The 23,697-nt window shown below is 40.4% G+C and overlaps 2 protein-coding genes and 1 long non-coding RNA gene across 12 annotated transcripts in view; 2 read left to right on the top strand and 1 right to left on the bottom strand.

Moving 5' to 3' along the window:
- The window catches only part of ELF1 (E74 like ETS transcription factor 1), a 122,476-nt gene extending 113,853 nt beyond the window's left edge, over positions 1-8,623 (top strand). For all 8 annotated transcript variants that reach the window (XM_070799986.1, XM_070799987.1, XM_070799991.1 and 5 more), the window contains one exon: positions 6,566-8,623. In XM_070799986.1, the coding sequence (XP_070656087.1) occupies positions 6,566-7,160 (595 nt within the window). In that variant the 3' untranslated portion in view covers positions 7,161-8,623. The remainder of the gene's footprint in view (positions 1-6,565) is intronic.
- On the bottom strand, positions 8,176-19,631 carry LOC139186175 (uncharacterized). 2 transcript variants are annotated; one of them, XR_011569666.1, is made up of 3 exons: positions 12,581-19,631; positions 11,431-11,511; positions 8,176-9,989 (listed from the first exon to the last, which is right to left on the bottom strand). It is a non-coding gene; the product is annotated as an uncharacterized lncRNA (long non-coding RNA). The 2 variants fall into 2 exon arrangements; XR_011569665.1 differs by having other exon boundaries at positions 11,431-19,631.
- Positions 19,632-19,757: 126 nt separating this feature from the next.
- The window catches only part of SUGT1 (SGT1 homolog, MIS12 kinetochore complex assembly cochaperone), a 40,837-nt gene continuing 36,897 nt past the window's right edge, over positions 19,758-23,697 (top strand). Inside the window, exons 1-2 of one of the 2 annotated variants that reach the window (XM_019971191.2) lie at positions 19,758-20,005; positions 20,097-20,157. In XM_019971191.2, coding sequence (XP_019826750.1) covers positions 19,968-20,005; positions 20,097-20,157 — 99 coding nt within the window. In that variant the 5' untranslated portion in view covers positions 19,758-19,967. The remainder of the gene's footprint in view (positions 20,006-20,096; positions 20,158-23,697) is intronic. The other variant, XM_019971192.2, reaches the window with a different exon arrangement.

Raw genomic sequence — 23,697 nt, 5'->3', positions numbered from 1 at the left:
TAGTTTTGCCAAATATCGAAATGAATCTGCCACAGGTATACCCGCGTTCCCCATTCTGAACCCTCCTCCCTCCTCCCTCCCCTACCCTCCCTCTGGGTCGTCCCAGTGCACCAGCCCCAAGCATCCAGTACTGTGCATCAAACCTGGACTGGCGACTCGTTTCATACATGATATTATACATGTTTCAATGCTATTCTCCCAAGTCTCCCCACCCTCTCCCTCTCCCACAGAGTCCATAAGACTGATCTACACATCAGTGTCTCTTTTGCTGTCTCGTACACAGGGTTATTGTTACCATCTTTCTAAATTCCATATATATGTGTTAGTATACTGTATTGGTGTTTTTCTTTCTGGCTTACTTCACTCTGTATAATAGGTTCCAGTTTTATCCATCTCATTAGAACTGATTCAAATATATTCTTTTTAATGGCTGAGTAATACTCCATTGTGTATATGTACCATAGCTTTCTTATCCATTCATCTGCTGATGGGCATCTAGGTTGCTTCCATGTCCTGGCTATTATAAACAGTGCTGCGATGAACATTGGGGTACACGTGTCTCTTTCCCTTCTGGTTTCCTCAGTGTGTATGCCCAGCAGTGGGATTGCTGGATCAATAGGCAGTTCTATTTCCAGTTTTTTAAGGAATCTCCACACTGTTCTCCATAGTGGCTGTACTAGTTTGCATTCCCACCAACAGTGTAAGAGAGTTCCCTTTTCTCCACACCCTCTCCAGCATTTATTGCTTGTAGACTTTTGGATCGCAGCCATTCTGACTGGCGTGAAATGGTACCTCATAGTGGTCTTGATTCGCATTTCTCTGATAATGAGTGATGTTGAGCATCTTTTCATGTGTTTGTTAGCCATCTGTATGTCTTCTTTGGAGAAATGTCTATTTAGTTCTTTGGCCCATTTTTTGATTGGGTCATTTATTTTTCTGGAGTTGAGCTGTAGGAGTTGCTTGTATATTTTTGAGATTAGTTGTTTGTCAGTTGCTTCATTTGCTATTATTTTCTCCCATTCTGAAGGCTGCCTTTTCATCTTGCTAATAGTTTCCTTTGTTGTGCAGAAGCTTTTAAGGTTAATTAGGTCCCATTTGTTTACTTTTGCTTTTATTTCCGATATTCTGGGAGGTGGGTCATAGAGGATCCTGCTGTGATGTATGTCGGAGAGTGTTTTGCCTATGTTCTCCTCTAGGAGTTTTATAGTTTCTGGTCTTATGTTGAGATCTTTAATCCATTTTGAGTTTATTTTTGTGTATGGTGTTAGAAAGTGTTCTAGTTTCATTCTTTTACAAGTGGTTGACCAGTTTTCCCAGCACCACTTGTTAAAGAGATTGTCTTTAATCCATTGTATATTCTTGCCTCCTTTGTCAAAGATAAGGTGTCCATATGTGCGTGGATTTATCTCTGGGCTTTCTATTTTGTTCCATTGATCAATATTTCTGTCTTTGTGCCAGTACCATACTGTCTTGATAACTGTGGCTTTGTAATAGAGTCTGAAGTCAGGTAGGTTGATTCCTCCAGTTCCATTCTTCTTTCTCAAGATAGCTTTGGCTATTTGAAAAAATATGGAACGCTTCACGAATTTGCGTGTCATCCTTACATTCTTAATCATTTGTTTGATTTTAAAACAATTCTTCTCTCATTTGGTTGTATTTTATTTTCCTCCCTCAAGTCCTACTTATTTTCACTGTAATTATGCCAACTTTTAACTGTAGAAATTTCAAAATATGGAAGGGTTGAAATAGTACATTGAACCACCTGTTTGTCATCCAGCTGAATTTACAATTGGTATTTGTTTCTTTGCCTTTTTTGCTTTCTCTCAATATTTATTTATGCCCTTTTTTTGTTTGTTTGGGTATTTGTCAAGTCAGTTGTGACATTTCACCCCTAAATATTTCAATGTACAACTCTTTAAAAATACAGACGTCCCAAGTAACCATATTATCACTCCTAAGAAAAGTTACAGAAATTTGGCTATATCTTTCTTGACTAGTTTTTTAAAAAACCAAAGACCTTTGAAATATTTTTTTTCTGTAGTTGAGAGAAGGTACAATACTTACGACTTAGTTCAGTTCGGTTTGGTTGCTCAGTCGTGTTCAACTCTTTGCAACCCCATGAATTGCAGCACACCAGGCCTCCCTGTCCATCACCAACTCCCGGAGTTCACCCAAACTCATGTCCATCGAGTCAGTGATGCCACCCAGCCATCTCATCCTCTGTCGTCCCCTTCTCCTCCTGCCCCCAATCCCTCCCAGCATCAGAGTCTTTTCCAATGAGTCAACTCTTCGCATGAGGTGGCCAAAGTATAGGAGTTTCAGCTTCAACATCAGACCTTCCAGTGAACACCCAGGACTGATCTCCTTTAGAATGGACTGGTTGGATCTCCTCGCAGTCCAAGGGACTGTCAAGAGTCTTCTCCAACACCACAGTTCAAAAGCATCAATTCTTCGGCGCTCAGCTTTCTTCACAGTCCAACTGCTACATCCATACATGACCACTGGAAAAACCATAGCCTTGACTAGACGGACCTTTGTTGGCAAAGTAATGTCTCTGCTTTTGAATAAGCTGTCTAGGTTGGTCATAACTTTCCTTCCAAGGAGTAAGTGTCTTAATTTCATGGCTGCAATCAGCATCTTATGAATTAAATTTAGATTAATTATTAAATTAATGTAACAGGAACTGATAACTTTCAAAACACTCTATTTTTCATATACTTTACATATATTAAAGTATAGAATCCTTATTGCACAATGAGGTATAGGTAATATTCAGTATTCCTATTTTATAGTTGAGGAAACCGACGCAAAGAGAGGCCAAGGAGCCTGGTCACAGGTGGAGATAGTGGTGGAGATAATGTTTTAATACAAGAAATTTAGTCTAAAGCAGTAAACTTAATGATCTGACATACTCTCAGTTAATTCACACAATCACAAGAATTATTACTTATTTACAGAGAAGTAGCAACATATTTTTTCTCCATTTTTTCCTTTACTCATTTCTTTTTATCTCACACAATTGCCCATAGAATTATCCCTCAGTATCCTCAGGGGATTATTTCCAGAATTCCCTTCAGACTCCAAAATCTGAGGTTGCCCCTTATGTAAAATGGCTAATATTAGCATATAACCTCCATATAGCCTCCCATATACTTTAAATTATCTCTAGATTACTTATAATACCTAATACAGTATAAATGCTATGTAAGTACTTGCCAGCACGTAGCAGATCATTCAAGCTTTGCAATTTGGAACTTTCTGCAATTTTGGGGGAGGTGAGGCTGGATATTTTCACCTGGGGATATCCAGACTCACCTGGATATTTCTGGGGGAGGTTGGTGGAATACGTGGATGTGGAGCCATGAGTATGGAAGGCCAACTGTGTCTATGTTGAAATTGATTAAACTTTTCTTAATTGATTTATGGTATATATGTTCAGGTGTACAAATCTTAACTTTGGCTTCACAAAAATAAACCTCTAGTAAAGTATTTTCCTAAAATTGTCCCTTGGTAAACTTGGAAGTCCATATACCTACCAAGTATAACTTGTTTCTCTACAAGGTTTTTCCAAGCACTAAGTTTGTCTTAGGGTCTTTTAAATAAATTAGCCTCTAAAAATATCAATATATAATTTATAGGTTACTTTAAAAGCAATATAATGGAGTAGGAATTGTTGGGCATAAAATTCTCACCCTACAACCCTTGTCAATTATTGGATATGACATTGGATTGTATTAACCAACTATTCTGTTTCCTCATCTATAAAATAAAGATGATATTATTTAACCTGACAGGTGGTTGTAACAATTAAATGACACTTCCTGACAGCTGAGTAGATATTTAGCAAAAGCCAAATATTATATTGTATATCTTTCTTAGCTTCAGAAAGTTTGAAGAATTTTAAATAACCACTATTGTACCAGTTGGTTACAAGCAGCTTGGGCTTTTTAGAAGTAGTTAACTGTAATGCAACCTTTGTTGTACAATATAATTATAAGCAGACACAACTGACAGTTTAATAATTAACTAAGAAAAAAATGGTTTTAATTCCTGTGGTTGGGAAAAGGCTGCATAATATTTAATCCTTTAATCTCTGAATTTTTTATTAGTAAAAATTTATTGTTTTATAATTTGTTCAAATAGCCAGTATATTTACACTGCAGGTATTTTAAGTCAGTATATATATTTTCTGGCAGATGGCAGTCAGATGCCCAGGAAAGGGCCATCTTTTTCTGACTTCAGTAAAATGCATTGAATGTCTCGTGGTAGCCCTGATTAACAACATGGAACTTTTCCAAGTAGATTATTGGTTATGCCATACCTGAGAGAGGGAAAGAGAAAGGGGTGTGTGGGTATATTAGAGTTGTAACTCCCTACTGTTTACAAATCTAATAGTAAGTATCCCTCTTTACTTGAAGTTATTCAGGACTTACGTGACAGTATGTTGTAATGGTTAAGCACATAGGCTCTGTAGTTGATCCCTTTGCTTATCTAACTGCTCACCTTATGTGAGCTATTCAGCTTCTTTCTGCATTAATTTTTTTCATGTGGAAAATTGTGATAATAATACTTATTTGGTGGCCAGGCTATACATATTTATAGATACATTCTGTATGCTTTCTATGTGCCAAATTCTATTTTATCTGTATGTACATGTACATGAGCTCTTGGCATGGGAAGCTCTTGGATCTTTTTTATTTAAAAAATGGTATCAGTCTGTAGGGTCAGCTACCATTTGCAGGCTTAGATTCTACCCAGGATATCCTGATTTTAGGCAGGCAGGAAAAAAGGGAGGTACAGCGTATTTTGGAAAAGTGCTCTAGTTCCCAGAGTTACTCTATACCCTTCCAACTCATCACCGCCTGCCCAAGAGTATTAGTATACCTGGCCTTTATTCCTAGCCGTACCCTGCCAACCTAGTACATCTTCATTACTGGACTCATATTCTCCTCTAGCAATGTCCTGCAAAGGGGCTGCTGACATCCTGGCGTGGACTGATTCTCACAGTGGGGACTGTGGTGGCGAACTGAACCTGAGAAATGGTGTCCTGCGTGTGTGGGTGTGGCCCCAGCTCGCCCGTGTCTTTCTGCTTCATCTTACTTTCTCCTGAGTTGTACTGAGTCATCTTCCACCTTACCCACTTGGTTTCTGCTCTAGAATTTCATTTTTCACGTGAGACAGGCCACGTAACTGTAACTTGCTAAAATTTACCTGTGATAGTCTCAAGGCAGTAATTAACATTTCATTTATGGGGACTAATCCGGCTCTCAGCCATTTGAAGTAGCAATCCTCTCCCTTTTGTCAAATAGCTTTATAGAATTCAGAGGAAACACAGTTGAGATCCAGATGCTGAGTTTGTTCAACAACATTTGTTTTGTATTGACTACAGCCATGAGTATAAATTTCACAGCTGTGAACTTTAAATTAGATTGACTTATAATACCATTTATGTACCTCTTTTCTTCAATAAATAGAATTAACAACTTAAACTGGATTTTATGTTAAAATTGTATCTTTATGATTAAAATTTGTGCAGATTACTTGAGCTGAGAAAACACACCTCAAAAACAACCTTTGTTAATTTTTGTCAAGATTTGGCCTTACCTTTTGTTCTCTCTGCCATCCTAAAGAACCCTCATGAGTTATATTCATGACTTGTTTTATGTAATATGAGCCGTGAATTATTAAAATTCTTCTAATAATTCTATCACATATACGTTTAAGGTTGAAGTATTGTTTAATTTTAGTTAATTGAGTGTTTTCTCTATATAATAGAAAGGTGAAGTCGCTCAGTCGTGTCTGACTCTTTGCGACCCCATGGACTGTAGCCTGCCACGCTCCTTTGTCCATGGAATTTTCCAGGCAAGAATACTGCAGTGGGTTGCCATTTCCTTCTCCACGGGATCTTCCCAACCCAGGGATCGAACCCAGATCTCCCACACTGCAGGCAGACTCTTTACCATCTGAGCCGAAACATGTTGAAAACAATTATAATCGTGTGAAGTTTGGTAATTTGGTTGGACTTATAGATGACGTTATCCCTCAAATATTAAAATGATAGTGGATCCAATGTTTATTTAAAAATTCCTAATTTTCGAAAATTACCTGGCAGTCCAGTGGTTAGGGCTCTGCATTTTGCCAAAGGCTGGAACTGATCCCTGGTCAGGTTACTAAGATCCCACAAGCTGCATGGTGCAGCAAAAAAAAAAAAAAAAAAAAAATTCCTATTTTCTGTCAGGCAGCTTATGTATAACTGCCTTGGGAAACATTTTGATATCCTCCTTCAACAAAAAATTGCTTCCCCATTTGTGTTAATACAGTGCTTTATACAGACATTTTCCCACAGATGGCATTACAGTTAATGGACTGAGACTTTTTCGTTGGCCATTTCTGTACGTGCAGTGTTTAATGCTGGGTCTGGCACAATGTTTTCGTTGCGTTGGCAATAACGGGAAGGAGCATTTGAAATGAATAACTCATGTTTTGTTCAAGTGACTTGTCAAGTGTTGTTTTCAACAATGTAGAATATGGTTATTTCCTCACTTTTATTTTGTAATCTCAACAGGACCATACAGACTCCAGCCCAAGTTCCAGTGGTGGTATCTCCTGGGAATCAGCATTTGCACACGGTAACACTCCAGACAGTGCCAATCACAACAGTGATAGCCAGCGCAGATCCATCGTCAGCTGCTGGATCTCAGAAATTCATCTTACAAGCCATCCCATCCTCACAGCCCATGACAGTCCTCAAAGAAAACGTGGTGCTCCAGTCGCAGAAGCCGGGCTCCCCTCCCTCCATCGTCTTGAGCCCTGCCCACGTGCAGCAGGTCCTCACCAGCAGTGTCCCGACCGTCTGCAACGGGACCGTCAGCGCGGCTTCGGCGCCGTCCTTCAGTGCCACCACACCCATGGTGACCTTTTCTCATCACAGTTCACAGCTGGTTGCTCACCCACCTGGCACTGTAATCACTTCAGTTATCAAAGCTCAAGAAGCAAAAACTCACATACAGGAAGAAGTGAAAAAGGAGGTTGAAGATAACGAGAAACAAGGCACTGAAGACGCCGAGCAGCAGCTGCAGCCTTACGTGATGGTGGTGTCCAATGGATTTCCTTCTCAGGCAGCTATAAAAAACGAACTACTGGAGCCCAGCTCCTTCTGAGGAATACGCCAAAGGAGTTACAGATGGCTGTTTTTTAATTGAACATTTTCAATTGTATGCAAACTATTGATTCTAAGATAAATCCTCCAAACTTTCCTCATTTTGTAGTTACTTGTTAAAAATTAGTAACAGTTAATTTTGACTTTGTTAGATGAGGGGGGAAAAACCCAGATATTTCTGTTTGTTCTCCAAATATTTCAGAATTCAGTTGTGAAGGAACAGGCGTTTTATACTATGAAGACATTGAGTTTTTTTTCAGTGGTTATATCATAAGCATTTTACAAGCACCATTTAAAATTTTATATTGCATTAGCTTTTCTGATTCTTTTGTAAATACAATACTTAAATGTAAGACATCAGGAAATTTATATAGGAGCTGTTTTCATTCCACTTGTATCAAAGGTTAAGTCTTGACTCTTTGAAATGCAAGACACCTATTTTATGCTTTGTTAAAATTATGATTTCACTTAGATTGACTTTAGTTTGTTGCACTGTATGTTGAGCTATGCCTATGTAAAATATAACTTTAAAAACTGAAATGTGCCCATGATAGGGCTGAACCTGTTTCAGAAGCAGGCTAATAGAAAAGTATCAGCCTGAGTGGTTCTCCTGCTGACTAGCTGTGTAACCTTGGGCAAGCCACTTGATCTTCTGGGCCTCCTAAGAGGAATGGTGTATTGGATTAGACTCCACCTCCTATCTAGTTCCTATCTAGTTCTCCGTTTCCCATCTAGTTCTAAATTTTATGATTCTAACTCCTACATTTATCAATTTATCAAGTTTATCAATTTATCGAATTTATCAATTTATCAAAGTTAGTATCAATTAAACATTATCAGCTTATCTCCTAATGTAAATATAACTAAAATATTACAGAAAATTAATGGCCCTAAAAAATTCATTTTTCTATTATCTGTAAAACCTGCTATGAACCTGAATTCTCCCTAAATAGTTTGTTCATTAACTCTTTAGGCCCCTGTGCACTGTGATCCACTAGTAAACTTAGGTTTCTGAGTGCTAAATGATACACTGCTATTCTGAAAGAGTCAGGGCTCTTTAAGGGCCCAGACAATTGGCTAATCTGACTGAGTAGTCAGTTGCTATAAAACTGTAATTGCTTTATATTTTGGATCTTTTTTTTAATTGGGAGTGGGGGAGGGGGAATTACATACAAAGATAATCTACATTATATATCCATGTTTCTAGATTACTTTTTAGATTACTTTTTCATCTGTAAATAATGTACACTTAATTTCACAAGAAAAATTGTTTCCTGCAAATTTTTTAGTATAGCAAAAAGCAATTTTTGTAGACGAAAAAATCATTATGTTTAGAGGTCTAATGTTATATGTTTTCATATTACAGAGTGAATTTGTATTTAAACAAAAATTTAAATTTTGGAATCCTCTAAACGTTTTTGTATCTTTAATTGGTTTATTATTAAATAAATCATGTAAAAATTCTGTGTTTTTTGTTTTCAAGCAAGTGTTTCTTAATAGAAAATGTTACTAGTATAACAATGTTACTAAATGTTTATATAATAGCTTCCATTAGTCAGATAAGATTTGCAGAATGTTATCTTCTCAGTTTTCCTTTCTACAATGCCAAATGGCAGTTTCCAGACATGACACCATGGATTACGAGGCTCCAAAAACTAGAAAATAAAATATTCCCGACAATAATATTAAACACACTTAAAAAAACAAGTTTTCTAATTAGAAATTAGATCAGTTGTTAAACTCAGAAAACATAGAAAAACATAAGAAAATGAAAATCTCAATCCAATACCTCTATACCTAGTAGTAACTTCCACTTACTCATTTCTTCATGTCACTTAATATTTTTCTGAAATATGGTTTTGAAAGGAGCATTCTTGTCTCTGAAGATGGAAGCAGAGAAAAATGTGAAGGGGCAGGCCTCACTGGTTTTCTTGTTTACTACCCTTAGCTTATACCCTTCTGTTCCACTGTTTTTCTACAACTTTCCATTCTTCATCAAACCTAGTATATACATGTATATTGGGGAGATGGGTGATCAAAGTGTATATATATAATATATATACACTTTCTTATATTCTTTCCCATTGTGTTATGTCACAGAATATTGAAAACACGTCCCTATGCTCTACATTATGAGCTGGTTGTTTATCCATTCTATAATGGGTGGCTTGCCTCCGCTAATCCCAAACTGCCGCTCCTCCCCTCCGCTGCTCCCCTCCCCTTTGGCAACCACTAGTCTGTTTTCTATCTGTGAGTCTGTTTTTGTTCTGTAGATGTTACTGATTTTTACCATATTTTAGATTCGACATATAAGCAATATGATAAGGTACTTGTGTTTCTCTTTTTGACTGACTTTGGTTACTATGGCAATCTTTCAGTCCATCCGTGTTGTTCAAATGGCATTATTTCATTCTTGTTGATGGCTAATATTCCATTGTATATATGTACCACATCTTCTCTATCCCTTCATATGTTGATGGACATTTAGTCCATTCATTCTTAACCCTCTGTAGTAGTTCATTTGCCCTATTACCCTGGAATTACTGTTGCAAAGGTCACTAAATAGCCATCAGTTTCCATATTGCCAGTTCTCTTTTTTGACCTTTCCAATATTTGATAACCTTTTAAAACTTACTTTTTCTTCAAGTCTCTATTGCCTTTACTTTTGTGCCAACTCTTTCCTGTCCTCTTCTTACCTTCATAGTCATTTCTTAGTGCTGTTCTTGGGCTGCTCCAGAGACTCTATCAAAGGCTGGAGTTCTCCCAAGTTTTATCTAAAGATCACTGTTCTCCGTCTCTGTGTCTTCACCTTGTCCCCCTTCAATGCGTTCTTCTCCAGTGCAACAGGTGAACATATTAATAGATAGATAGAAATAGATATATATTTAATTATACTTAGCCATTCAGAGAAGGCAATGGCAACCCACTCCAGTGTTCTTGCCTGGAGAATCCCAGGGATGGCGGAGCCTGGTGGGCTGCCATCTATGAGGTCGCACAGAGTCGGACACGACTGAAGCAACTTAGCAGCAGCAGCCATTCAGTGGTTCCTTACAGTCCTCAGATGGAGCTGAGGGCCTGCATTGTCTCACCTTTTTTTTTTCCCCCTTGGTCTCACCTCTTCTGGATCCCAGTAGCAGTATCATCCAATTTTATTCTCCAAATCACACCATGAGGGAGGTTTGCTGCTTCTGCTGCTGCTGCTAAGTCACGTCAGTTGTGTCCTACTCTGTGTGACCCCAGAGACGGCAGCCCACCAGGCTCCCATCCCTGGGATTCTCCAGGCAAGAACACTGGAGTGGGTTGCCATTTCCTTCTCCAATGCATGAAAGTGAAAAGTGAAAGGGAAGTCTCTCAGTCGTGTCTGACTCTTCGCGACCCCATGGACTGCAGCCTTCCAGGCTCCTCCGTCCATGGGATTTTCCAGGCAAGAGTACTGGAGTGGGGTGCCACTGCCTTCTCTGCAGGTGCGGTAGGTTTGGGATGCTTTCAATTGCAAGGAATGAAAAACCCTATTCACAATTATTAAACAGTACGAAACTTGTTAGGAAGTTTCCAAGTTGGCTAATTCAGGAGCACAGTAGGGATCCTGAGCAACCAGCTTGCTTCCCTCTTTCTGCTTTACCACCCTCAGTTATTTGGGGTTTGCTTCCAGAATGGCTCCTGCTATTGGATGCGAGATATCTACAGTCATTCTTCTGTGTTTCTGTTTATCAGTAAGGAAACCTTTCCCAGAGCACCCTGAGCAGCCATCTTTTCAGAGCTAGATTGGTCATATACTCCTTCCTAAGGCTAACCACGGCTGGCCAAGGATGCAGGATTACCATGGATGAGTTAGTCAATGTGTTGGGGAGATAGGCAGTCAAGCAAAAATTGGGCTCCACAGCAAGGAATAAGGGAGGAATGGTAGAGCCCATAAATGTACTTCCAAAAATGCTCACACCTACAGGAAACATGATTTCTCTCATGTTTCCTGGAGCTGTGAGATCAGCCAAAGTTTCATCCAGTTGCTTGACCCAGTTTCATGACTGGGACCTTTTGAGGTGATGCAGTCCTCTTTTTCAGACCAGCTGTGGCTCCCTGGTTTCTTGTCTTCCACAGCCACACCTAGTATGAGCACTGGGGAGAAATCCCTTCCCAAGCCGTCTCAGCTTTAGCACACATTTCTTGATGGTGCAAGTTTGATGTCCTATCTCAGGGTCACCCTTTCCCCTTGTGTGTTGCATCTTCAGTGTCCCCCATCCTGCCTCTTTCATCCGCCTGGTTATACATACCAGAATGTGCTCTGTAGCATCACACTTCTGAACACCAAACTGTCAGTTTAGGTTCCTGGTCTTCAGCAACAGAGATGGATTCTGATTTTCAGTATAAAAGAAACTTCATCAGAAGAATATTGTGCAGTTCACAGAATAGAAAGACTAGAGAATCAGGGTCAATCTAAGTCACATAGCTAAGAACAAATCACAAAACTGTACCGCACAACTGGTCTACCTGTAGCCACTGTTGGCAAAGCACCTGAACACTGAACTCTGTACCGCTGTCTCTACTGCTTCAAAAATCTGATCTTGAAACAAGCGCTGCTTCATCCAGAAAGAATAAGCAAGTCCTTCCTTGACTCCTTGTGTTAACTACAAATTTATGTGATTGGCTACCCCAAAGAATGACTGATACCCTCTTTCAGGGCAAACCCAGATTTCTGTGGGATATACAGCTTGGTGATTGGATGGGTGAGGGGGCCTTAATTTAGGGAAAACAGAAAATCAGAACACGAAATTAGAGGGTCTGATGGGGCTGGACTTCCCAACTCTGTGTGCTCCCTTTACTTTCTGGGCCTCTGCACGTGCTGTCACCCCGCTTGGTACCGTGGCTCTCATTCTATTTGGCTAACACCCATCTGTTCTTCAGGCCTCAGCTTAGATATTACTTCCTCTGAGAGCTGTCTCTGAGTTCTTAAAAATTCCACACTACTGTCATAAAGCCCTTTTTTAATTTTTAACATATATTTTTAGCCACACAATGCAGTATGCAGGATCTTATTTCCCCAACCAGGGATCGAACCCAGGCCTCCATCAGGGAAGCACGGAGTCCTAACCACTGGACCACCAGAGAATTCCCAGAGAGCCCTTTAGTTTCTCTCATTTGGGCAGATTATACTATAATACTTTTCCTACTGTTCATGGGGTTCTCAAGGCAAGAATACTGAAGTGGTCTGCCATTCCCTTCTCCAGTAGACCACATTCTGTCAGACCTCTCCACCATGACCCTCCCATCTTGGGTGGCCCCACATGGCATGGCTTAGTTCCACTGAGTTAGACAAGGCTGTGGTCCGTGTGATTAGATTGATTAGTTTTCTGTGATTAGGTTTGCGTGTCTGCCCTCTGATGCCTCTCGCAACACCTACCGTCTTACTTGGGATTCTCTTACCTTGGACATGGGGTATCTCTTCACAGCTGCTCCAGCAAAGCACAGCCGCGTTCTTTGGAAGGACTGATGCTAAAGCTGAAACTCCAGTACTTTGGCCACCTCATGCGAAGAGTTGACTCACTGGAAAAGACTCTGATGCTGGAAGGGATTGGGGGCAGGAGAAGGGGACGACAGAGGATGAGATGGCTGGATGGCATCACTGAGTCGATGGACATGAGTTTCAGTGAACTCTGGGAGTTGGTGATGGACAGGGAGGCCCGGCGTGCTGCGATTCATGGGGTCACAGAGTCCGACACGACTGAGAGACTGAACTGAACTGAACTGATACTATAATAACTGACTGGTGATATGTATGATTCCAACACTACATTATAAAAAGTCAAGACTGTAGTCATTTTAGTACCCACCTGGTCTCTAGCACAGTATCTCCACATAGTAGTTACTCAGTATTTATTAAATACATGACTAAGCTACATGTTCTTACCTATTTTCATGTTCATGTTCTCAAGCTGCTAACCACCATCTATGTGCCTATGACTGTCCTTATCTGTAGCTGCAAACTTGTTTTATAGTTTTTGAGCTATAACTGACATACAATAAATGGCACATATTTAAATAGTATAAACTCATGAAATCATCACTAATCGAGTAGTGAAACTACTCATGTTCAGTGAACACTACCCTAAAATTTTCTTGTGCCCGTCTGTAACCAGTCCCTTCCTGCTGATCTGCTGTCTCTGCATATTAGTTTGTATTTTCTAGGATTTTATGTAAATGGAATCATACACTATGTGCTATTTTTTTGTCTGGCTTGTTTCACTTAGCGTAATTCTTTTCAGGTTCATGCCTGTTGTAGTCTGTTTCAGCATATTATTTCTTTTATTGCTGAGTATTTTAGTCTATGTTACATGGATATACTGCAGTGTATCCATTCATCTGTAAATGGACATTTGGGTTGTTTTCTGGTTTTCAGCTATTATCATTAAAGCTGTTATGAATATTCTTGTACAAATTTTTATATTGGATATGTATTTTCATATCTGTTGGACAAGTACCGAGGAGTGGCCTGCTTAAATCATATGATGGTTGTATGATCTTACATTCAGCAGTATATGAGGCTTTCATCTGCTCTACATTTTCTTTTACATGGTCTTTTATTTTTTTGCCTTTTTAATGGGTGTGTAGTTATATCTCATTGTGGCTTTGATTTATATTTCCCTAATGACTAATAATTTTGAGCAATTTTCATCAGCTTATTTGGAATCTATATATCTTCTTTGATGACTTGGTTGTTCAGTTTTCTTGCCCATTTAAAAATACTGTTGTTTTCTTATCACTGAGTTTTGAGAACTCTATTCTGAATACAAGCTCTTCATCAGATATATGACTTGCAAGTATCTTCAAAGTGCAGAAACTTTTAAATTTTGGTAAAGTCTCATATCAACTTCTTTTATGGAGCATGCTTTTGGTGTTGTATTTAAGAAATCTTTGTTTAACCCAAGGACACAGACATGTTTTTTCCTAGAAGTTTTACAGTTTTAACATTTAGGTCCAGAATCCATTTTAAGTTAGTTTTTGTAGATGATGCAAGGTATGAATTGAAGTTCACTTTTTTTTCCTTTTTATATCAAATTTGTTGAAAAGATCAACCTTTTCAATTGAAAAGTCCAAGAAGACTTATTCAACAATCTTTTCTGCCCTGAATTACCTTTGGACCTTTGTTGCAAATCGGTTGTATATATTCATGTGATTCTACTTAGGGACTCTCTTTTCTTTGCTATTGATTTGTCTATCTTTGTACCAACACACAAGGTGGATGTGTTGAAATCAGCTAGTGTTAATTCTCCAACCCTGTTATTTGGCCATTCTGAGTCTTTTACATCTCCATTTGAATTTCAGAATCAGTTTGTCGACTTATAAAATGGAAAAAGTCTTTGAGATTTTGACTGCGATCAGGTTGAATCAATAGATCAATTTGGGAAGACCTGACATTTTAATATTGGGTCTCATATTCATGAACATAGAATATTTCTCCATTTGTTTAAGTGTTCTTTGATATCTCTCAGCAACATTTTGTAATTCTCAATGTATATGTTTTGTACATATTTTGTCAGGTTTAATTTTCAGTATTTAATAGTTAATGCTATTGCAAATATCATTCATTGCTGATTTTGTTTTTGTATTTTCTCCCTATTTTATTTAAGCATAAAGTGCACAAATCTTAAACACGATCATTTCAGTTCAGTCGCTCAGTCATGTCCAACTCTTTGCGACTCCATGAATCGCAGCATGCCAGGCCTCTGTCCATCACCAACTCTCGGAGTCCACCCAAACTCATGTCCATTGAGTCAGTCATGCCATCCAACCATCTCATCCTCTGTCGTGCCCTTCTCCGCCTGCCCTCAATCTTTCCCAACATCAGGGTCTTTTCAAATGAGTCAGCTCTTCGCATCAGGTGGCCAAAATATTGGAGTCTCAGCTTCAACATCAGTCCTTCCAATGAACACCCAGGACTGATCTCCTTTAGGATGGACTGGTTGGATCTCCTTGCAGTCCAAGGGACTCTCAAGAGTCTTCTCCAACACCACAGTTCAAAAGCATCAACTCTTCTGTGCTCAGCTTTCTTTATAATCCAACTCTCACATCCATACATGACCACTGGAAAAACCATAGCCTTGACTAGATGGACCTTTGTTGGCAAAGTAATGTCTCTGCTTTTTAATATGCTGTCTAGGTTGGTTATAACTTTCCTTCCAAGGAGTAAGTGTCTTTTATTTCATGGCTGCAGTCACCATCTGCAGTGATTTTGGAGCCCCCCCAAAGTAAAGTCAGCCACTGTTTCCACTGTTTCCCCATCTATTTGCCATGAAGTGATGGGACCAGATGCCATGATCTTCGTTTTCTGAATGTTGAGCTTTAAGCCAACTTCTTCACTCTCGTCTTTCACTTTCATCAAGAGGCTCTTTAGTTCTTCACTTTCTGCCATAAATGTGTAACTTGAAAAATTTGACACCTGAATGAAAGTCACTTGGTTGTGTCCGACTCTTTGCAACCCTATAGGCTGTGGCTACCAGGGTCCTCTATCCATGAAATTCTCCAGGCAGGAATACTGGAGTGGATAGCCATTCCCTTCTGCAGGGGATCTTCCTGACCCAGGTATTGAACCTGGGTCTCCTGAATCATTAATGTAATTATCACCCTAGTCAAGATATGTAACATTTCCCACATCAAGAAGTCATTCTCATGGGCCTTCCCAGCCACGAGGTCATTCTGTGACGTCCCTCACAATGTTTCTTCTCTTCATATAAATGGGACTCTACCGGGATGTACTCTGTCTGGCTTCTTTAACTCAATATTATGTATGTGAGGTTCATCCATATTGTTGTGTGTACTGATAATTTATTCTTAGTCTTTGCTCTGTAGTATTTTTCTTCTGTGAAAGAACATTTAGATTATTTCCAGTTTTTGTTGGTAATTCTACAACCAGTATTTTTGTACATGAACGTAAGAATTCTTTTCTCTTGGGCATATGCCTACTGGTAAAATTCTTGGGCAAGATGGTATGTGTATGACTAGCTTTAGTAGATAGTGTCAAAGTTTTCTAAAGTAGCAATACCAATTTACACTCTTACTAGCAATATATGAAAGTTATAGGTGCTCCATATCCTTGTCAGCGCTGGGCACTGGAACTCCTTTTAATTTAAGCCATTTTGGTGGGAGTGTTTGCTGCTGCTGCCGCTGCTGCTAAGTCGCTTCAGTCCTGTCCGACTCTGCGACCCCATAGATGGCAGCCCACCAGGCTCCTCTGTCCCTGGGATTCTCCAGGCAAGAATACTAGAGTGGGTTGCCATACCAGATTATTATTTTACTGTCCCTCGATATAGCTATTGATGTTGAACTTCTTTTCATATTCATATTGGCCATTTAGAGAACATCTGAAAACCAACCAAACTAATTAATATTAACATACTAAAGAAAAATACACATGGACATTTCAATAAAGGCAGAAAAAGCATTTAATATTGAATGCTGTCTTCCTAAGTGTTACAACCAGGACAGGAAGTCCATATCACTACTTCTATTCAACACTATAGTAGACATCCAAACCAGTGACAACCAGCAAGAAAAATCAAAGGTATAATGACTGCATAGGAAGACGTTTACCCATCTATTCACAGATGACAAGACAGTGAAATGACCGAAATTCTAAAAGAATCTACAAAACATTATATAATAAGGGAAATTACATATAAGAAATAATAAATGAAATTATCAAGATTGTTGACTATAAGGTCAATATGTAAAAATCAGCAGTGTTTCAACAAATACTAGCAACAAACAAATAGAATATTAAAAACCTAAATTGCCATTTAAAAAGCATTAAAAAACCCAAATACCCATGAATAAATATAATGAAAGATATGTAAGACCTCTCCACTGTAATCTACAAAACACTGCCAAGAGAAATTAAAGACTACTTAAATAAATGGAGAAGTATATTACATTCATGGATTGGAAGAAATACAAAGATGTCAGAAAAAAAAATGGAGGCAACTAAAATATCCATTGACAGATCAATAGATAAAGAAGATGTGGTATATAGATATACAATAGAATGCTACTCAGCCAAAAAGAGAAAGAAATAATGCCTTTTTTTTTTTTTTTTTTGCGGCAGTATGGACAGATCTACTAAGTTAAGTCAGGCAAAGACAAATATCATATGGTATCACTTATTTGTGGAATCTAAAATATGATACAAATGACCTTATTTAAAAAGCAGACAATGACAGACATAGAAAACAAACTTATGGTTACCAAAGAGGAAAGTGGAGGAGGGAAAAATTAGCAGATCCAAACTGCTATATATATAAAGCAAACTGCTTGTACAGCACAGGGAACTATATTCAACACCTTGTACTAAACTATAGTGGAAAAAATATGAAAAGGAATATTTATCTATCTGAATCACCTGTGTACAACAGAAAGTAACATGACACCATAATTAACTATATTTCAATTTTAAAAAATACTAGGATGTCGGTTTTCCCCAAATAAATTGATCTATAGATCCAATGTAAGCCCAATTGAAATCCTAGTAGAGTTTTTATAATTGTTTTTCTGGAAATTGACAGGTTCATTCTAAAATTTATAAACAAATGGAAATAAGTTTTATAAAATGTATAAAATAATGTAAATACAAAGGATTTTGACTAGCCAAGATTACCATTGCAATATTGAAAAAGTTATAGGGCTTTAAGACTTATAAAGCTACATTAATTAAAATAGTGTGGGACACGATTAGGCAGACCAATGGAATGAGAACCTGGAAATAGACCCTCATATATCTGGTTATCTACTTTACAACAACCATGCCATAAATATTTACTGGGGGAAAGAACAAATGACAATCTTTTCAGTAAATAGGGCTGGGTCAATTGGATATCCATAAGGGTGGGGGGAGGGAAATTTTGATCCTGACTTCAAACCTTTCATAAAAATGAATAAATCTGGCTGTGAAAGGTAAAAATGTAAAGCATTCAAGAAAACACAGGTAATTAATTTCATGATTTTGAAGCAGGCAAAGCCTTATGTATGATAGAAAGAGTATTGATGACAAAAAAGATCAGCAAATCCAGTTTTACTTCAATTATTTCTATTATTCTCACCATACCCTACAATCACTGACCTATTTAAGAGACATTTTGGTTCAGGGGTAAAGAATCCACCTCCATCAAGCCCTAGGTTCGATCCCTGGGTGGGGAAAATCCTTTGGAGAAGGCAGTGACAACCCACTCCAGTATCCTTGCCTGGGAAATCTCATGGACAGAAGAGCCTGGACGGCTACAGTCCCTGGCGACGTAAACAAACCCCACTGAGCAGTGAGCACACGTTGGCCTGTAGCGCAGCAGTTGTCTCCCAACAACTGTTCTGGTGCCTTTAATCATTCTTCTATTGTTGTTGTCCAGTCGTGTGTCTTCCATAGTACAGACAGAATAACAAACAAAAATGTAAATTTAACCGTTAATGCCTTTTTCAAGTAAAAATCCTATAATGCTTTAGCATCTTTAAGTGAATTCCATTCAAACTTCTCAGCGGAGTACACCTAGTCCTTATGACCTAGCATGTACCTACCTCTCCACCCAGTCTGCTGCTAGCTTGAATTTTGGCTCTACAATTTGAGTTCACATCATCACTTTCTAACACGCGTCCTATTCTGTCTGAATTGCCTTTTCCCTTTCTTACCAGACTGAGGCTCAGTTACAACCTATGAGGACTCCATCCGTATACACTATATTCAGTTGTGTCCCTGCTTGCTATCACATCAGTGACTACTGCCCTTTCTTTTTTAGCCTTTAGAACAAAACTGGAGGGTGTTAACACCACTGAATCCCCGGACTTTAAGTTTAGATTTCGTATGGAGGAGATACTCCAGTTCAGTTCCTTGTTCGTCTCTATGAACGAGCGGCTCATTCCCACGCCTTCTTGCTCCCCGGCTCCCGCCGCGGTGGCATTAGCTCTAAGTTTCTTCTATTGGAATTGCACGGGTCGAGGGGCACTGAGGGAGGAGGGCTGGACCCGCTGAGTGAGCACTGAGACAAAATTCAGGCTCCCTTTCTCCCTTCAGCGCCTTCGGATGGAACACATTTTTCTTTTATCTGGTAAGTCAAGTGGGGAGAAAGCCTCGGCCTGTGAAGTTCTGGGGAACCGAGCGGTCCGCCCGAACCGGAACCAAAAGGCGTTAAATCCAGTCTAGCCATTACGAGGGCAAAGCGACTCCCGGCGAGCCCCTCAGGGCTCTCGGCGCCAGGATCCCAGCGTCAACGGGACACCCTCCGGAAGTGGCTCCCGGAAAAGAACACGTAGCCGAGAGCGTCACGGGTCGCGAAAGCCTTGGCTGCCTCTGGGGAGCCATGATGAGAGCCGTAGGGGAAAATAGAGCTCGATGTGCCGTGTGTAATTGACAGACGTACAAACATCTCCCAAACGCCACGCGTTCCTGAGGGTAACTGTACGGTACAAGGGTCCTACTGAGTTACCGCGCCCGGAGGCTCTCGGGTAGTGCGCGCGCGCACTAGGACCGAGGGCGAGCGTGGCCCGCCGCGGCCTCCGTAACCATGGCTGCGGTGGGGCGGGGCCTGCGCCGTCGGTCAGCGGCCGGGGGGGCGGGGTCCAGAGAGTCGGTCCTCCAAGGTCCCAGCCCGCCCCGCGCCCGCGTTTCGCCTCTTCTCCCCCCTCCCCTCAGCAGTCTGCGCGGCTGCTCGTTGGCTACTTAGGACGGAAGCTCGGTGGGTGATTCTCCAGAAGTTTCCCCCTTGGGCGGCGGCGGCGGCGGCGCTGGTAACCCCGGGAAGAGCAGCTCCGGCAGCGGGAACCGTGACGATTAGAGATGGCGGCGGCGGCGGCGGGCCCTGTGGCGGCCGCGAGGTGCGTGTTTTTCCATCTCTTTGGTGTAATTGGCATCCCCCCGCCCCTTTCTTTGGTTCGTGATCCCTGCTTGAAATCTTTCTTTTCCTAGCAGGTTGTTCCGGAGCTTCTCAGATGCCCTCATCGAGCAGGACCCCCAAGCGGCGTTAGAGGTGAGACAGCCTTTGCCCCCGGGCAGGCGGCCGCGTCGGGTTCCTCCCGGCTCTGTCTTCCGGGGGTCGGGGCCGCTGCTTCTCCTTTGGGTCAGCCCCGATGTTGACAGCCTCCGCCCCTTCTTTTTCTGCCCCGCGGCGGCCTGGTTATATTAGATCCTTCGTCTTGTCCCCTTTCCACCCCTGGTCCCTTTATGCATCCTTGGAGCTCCTTAGCGTAACCTTCTTCTGTCTTAGGGGTAGAGCTAACCTGCATTGTGGGCCTCAAGGGGCATGTTTTTTTTTTTTTTTTAATGGCATTTGTGACTGGAACAAAAAGTGAAATCTCAGCTCGATGTTTGTTCATTCGGGTTTTCGTTTGGCGGTCATCCTTGATTATTTTTATGTACCAGGTGCTGAGTGCCTGTCTGAACTCACACCACTAGGACAGAAACCTTTCCCCCTTGTGTGCCTGAAAATCTCCAGGTGTCCCTGTTTCTGTTTATTATTCACTCATTTGTTTTATTTCTCAAAACAGTTTCTTGGCGGGGGTGGGGGTGGGGGGGCTGCTGTGTGGAAGGCACTGGTTGCTATGGATTAAAGTCTTAATTTATACAGTTAAATGACTTACAAAGCACTTTGTGTGCAGTGAAAGCTTATAAAGCTGTAAAGGAATCCAAAAGAGTGAGTTAAGTAATAATTTGAAGTAATACAGAGAGCCCAAGCTAAGAATACATGATGCAGTGGGTCTCAAAATTAGCCAGGGGTTTCTTGTTTTGAAGCTTAAAAAGAGAGGAGACTTTGTTTTGCTGTTCTAATCTAACATACGTAAGGTTAGGGTTTTGAGGCAAGAGAACCTTTCTCTTGGCTGTGATTTCTGAAAGAAATTGACTCATGGTTAGTAGAGGAGGTGACATTTGAGAAGAGGCACGAGGGAGTGAGCTTGGAAGCTCTGCAGAAGGATTATTTCGGGCAGGAAGAGGAGCCAGTGTCAAGATCCTAAAGTAGGAGTGAAGTAGGTCTGAACAGGGAGCAGCAAGAAAACCCGTTTGGTTGAGTGGGATGGACGTAGTGAGAGAGGAGGTGGAGAGGAAGCCGGGCGGAATCCATCGGTGCTTTTTATCTGTAGCTTGGACTATGTTTTGGGGGGGTTGGGATATGAAGACCTTAAAATGAAGCAGTTGATTACACATGTGCTGGGATGTTTTCTAGTGATTCTTGTGGGGTCACTGTTAGAATAATGTTACCAGAGGCACTGAGAGTTTTTCTCTACAGTTCCTTATTTCAGCTTAGTATCTGTATTAAGAGTCTACATTTGTGTGGTCCTCTTAGGCCCTGTGCCTCCTTTGGAAATCTAGTTTATATAATAGTTGCTATTAAAAAATATTAATATAATGGATTCTTGGTCATTTTATATCTGACTTATTTTACTTTTAAAATTACGTATTGACGTGTGGTATGTAACACGAATCTAAATTACTTCCCAGCCAATGATTCCTCTTACCCATCTGTTCTGAACTCCATCACCATCAGTTAGTTTTCCTTGGATTTCATACAAACAGTATCATATAGTATCAAACAGCATCATACTTCGTTGAGTGTAGCTACTCTGTCTTGCTTTAAACATTATGTGAGATACATCCATAAGTTTGTGGGAAGGGACAGTTCTTTTTCATTGCTGTGTAGTATTCTACTGTATTAATATAGCACTGTTTAACTGTGGACATTTGGGATATTTCTAGTTGTTAGCTAGTATGAATAAAACCACTGAATTTTCTTATACATGTATTTTGCTGAACACATGCATATCCTTTGTTTTAAGAGTGCAATTTTTTTTTTCTTTCTAGGAGTGAAATTATATAGTATAGGTGTGTGGTTAGCTTTAGTACATTCGTCCTTAAAGAGTGGTTCTTGGACCAGCAGCGTTAGCATCACTTAGGAATTCCTTAGAAATGCAAATTCTTGGATACCCTCTCCCTCAGATTTTCTTTTTCTTTCCTCTTGGGGCGGGGGCCACTACGTGATGTGGCATCTTAGTTCCCCAGCCAGGAATGGAACCCATACCTGCTGCAGTGGAAGTGAAGACTGCCAGGGAATTCCCCACTGCAGATTTTCTGAACGTACTAATGGTTCCTGTAGGCCAGTACTCCTTACCCTTCCTTTTTACAGAAGGAAACAGACCCAAGGAAATCCAGGTGATCCGTCACAGAGATGTGTACAGCCAGGGAGAGGCAGAATAGGGGCCTGAGGACAGGAGATTCCTGCTCTTAGTCTAGTGCTCTCGTGGTTTCCAAAAGTGTAATCCCCAGACCCTCTGCAGGAGCATCACCTGGAAATTTGTTAGAAATGTGAATTCTCAGGACCTGCCATGGACCTGAGTCAGAAACCCAGAGTGGGGAGGATGATTGTGGTAAGAACCAGCCTGTGTTAAGACGAAATGTCCTTTTTAAATCTTGAGATGATCTTCTCACTGAGTTAAACAGGTGAATGTTAATTACTAGGTAATTGGTAATAATGAGTAGGGCTGGAACCTTGATGAGAAGAGTCAGTTTCCCTCTTGCTTTCCCCAAGGGCTGGTTTAAAGTAACTGTTTTGAAATTAAGGTCATTAGATATTATAGGAGTTAAAATGTCACATTTTTATATAACACCATCCTATTAAGAATAAAGAGAAAGTATATAAAGCTGATGACATGTTTCATTAAACAGTGTATATTAGTGAACAAGGCTGTACTGGGAGCCAGCAATCTAAAGATGAAAATACTGTAGTGAGGGCATTTGCAGTCTAGAGGAGAGAGAGAGGCAGGTCAGCAGGTCATTAGAATATAAGATAAATGCTCTAGTGGAGTGGTATATAAGGTACAGTAGAATAGAGGCCACTGGGGAAGTGAAAAAAAATCTTTGCAGAGGAAGTCTCAATTCAGCAGAGAGAGAAAACGTTTATGTGGATTATAAGGATCTTTTGAGGCCCAATATGAATGGTGCTTAAGAGCACTGGCTCTGGAATCAGACTGCTTGGGTCTACCATATCTTGGTTTCAGAAAAGTTCTGGCTATCACTCTTCTTGATCAGACTTCCTGTCTGTAAAATGGAACTAACTGGGTCCACTGGAAAGGATGATTATAATGACAAGTACCGTAAGGTCCAAGGGTGAGGCCCTTGAGGTAGGCATCTTGGAGAGCCTTGCTCTCTAGGTTCTCACCCCACCGGCTCTCTTCTGTTACTCAGGTGTGTCTGACTCAGGCCTGGTGCAGTGCCTTTGGACTTGCAGCAGTTCTTTTGCCTAGAATGTCCTCTCTATTGACTGTTTATTGTTTTGCTTAGAAATGCTTGTCACTTTAGATTTCATCTGAAATGTCACCTTCTCAAGGAAGCTGTCTTTTCTGACTACTTTATCTGAATGAGGCCGCAATGTAAGCTTCAGGGGAGCAGGGGTTTTGTGTATCTGGTTACCACTGTCTTCTAGGTGTAGTGCCTGCGATGTGGTAGGCACTCAGATGTATTAAATGATTCCTACTGTAATTCTCGGAACAGCTATGCAGTGCATTTTACTAACAAGGAA

This window comes from Bos indicus, chromosome 12 (assembly GCF_029378745.1).
Source record: "Bos indicus isolate NIAB-ARS_2022 breed Sahiwal x Tharparkar chromosome 12, NIAB-ARS_B.indTharparkar_mat_pri_1.0, whole genome shotgun sequence".
Lineage (NCBI taxonomy): Eukaryota > Metazoa > Chordata > Mammalia > Artiodactyla > Bovidae > Bos > Bos indicus.
The sequence above is the reverse complement of the archived record's forward strand: the minus strand, read 5'-3'. Positions and strand labels throughout refer to the sequence as shown.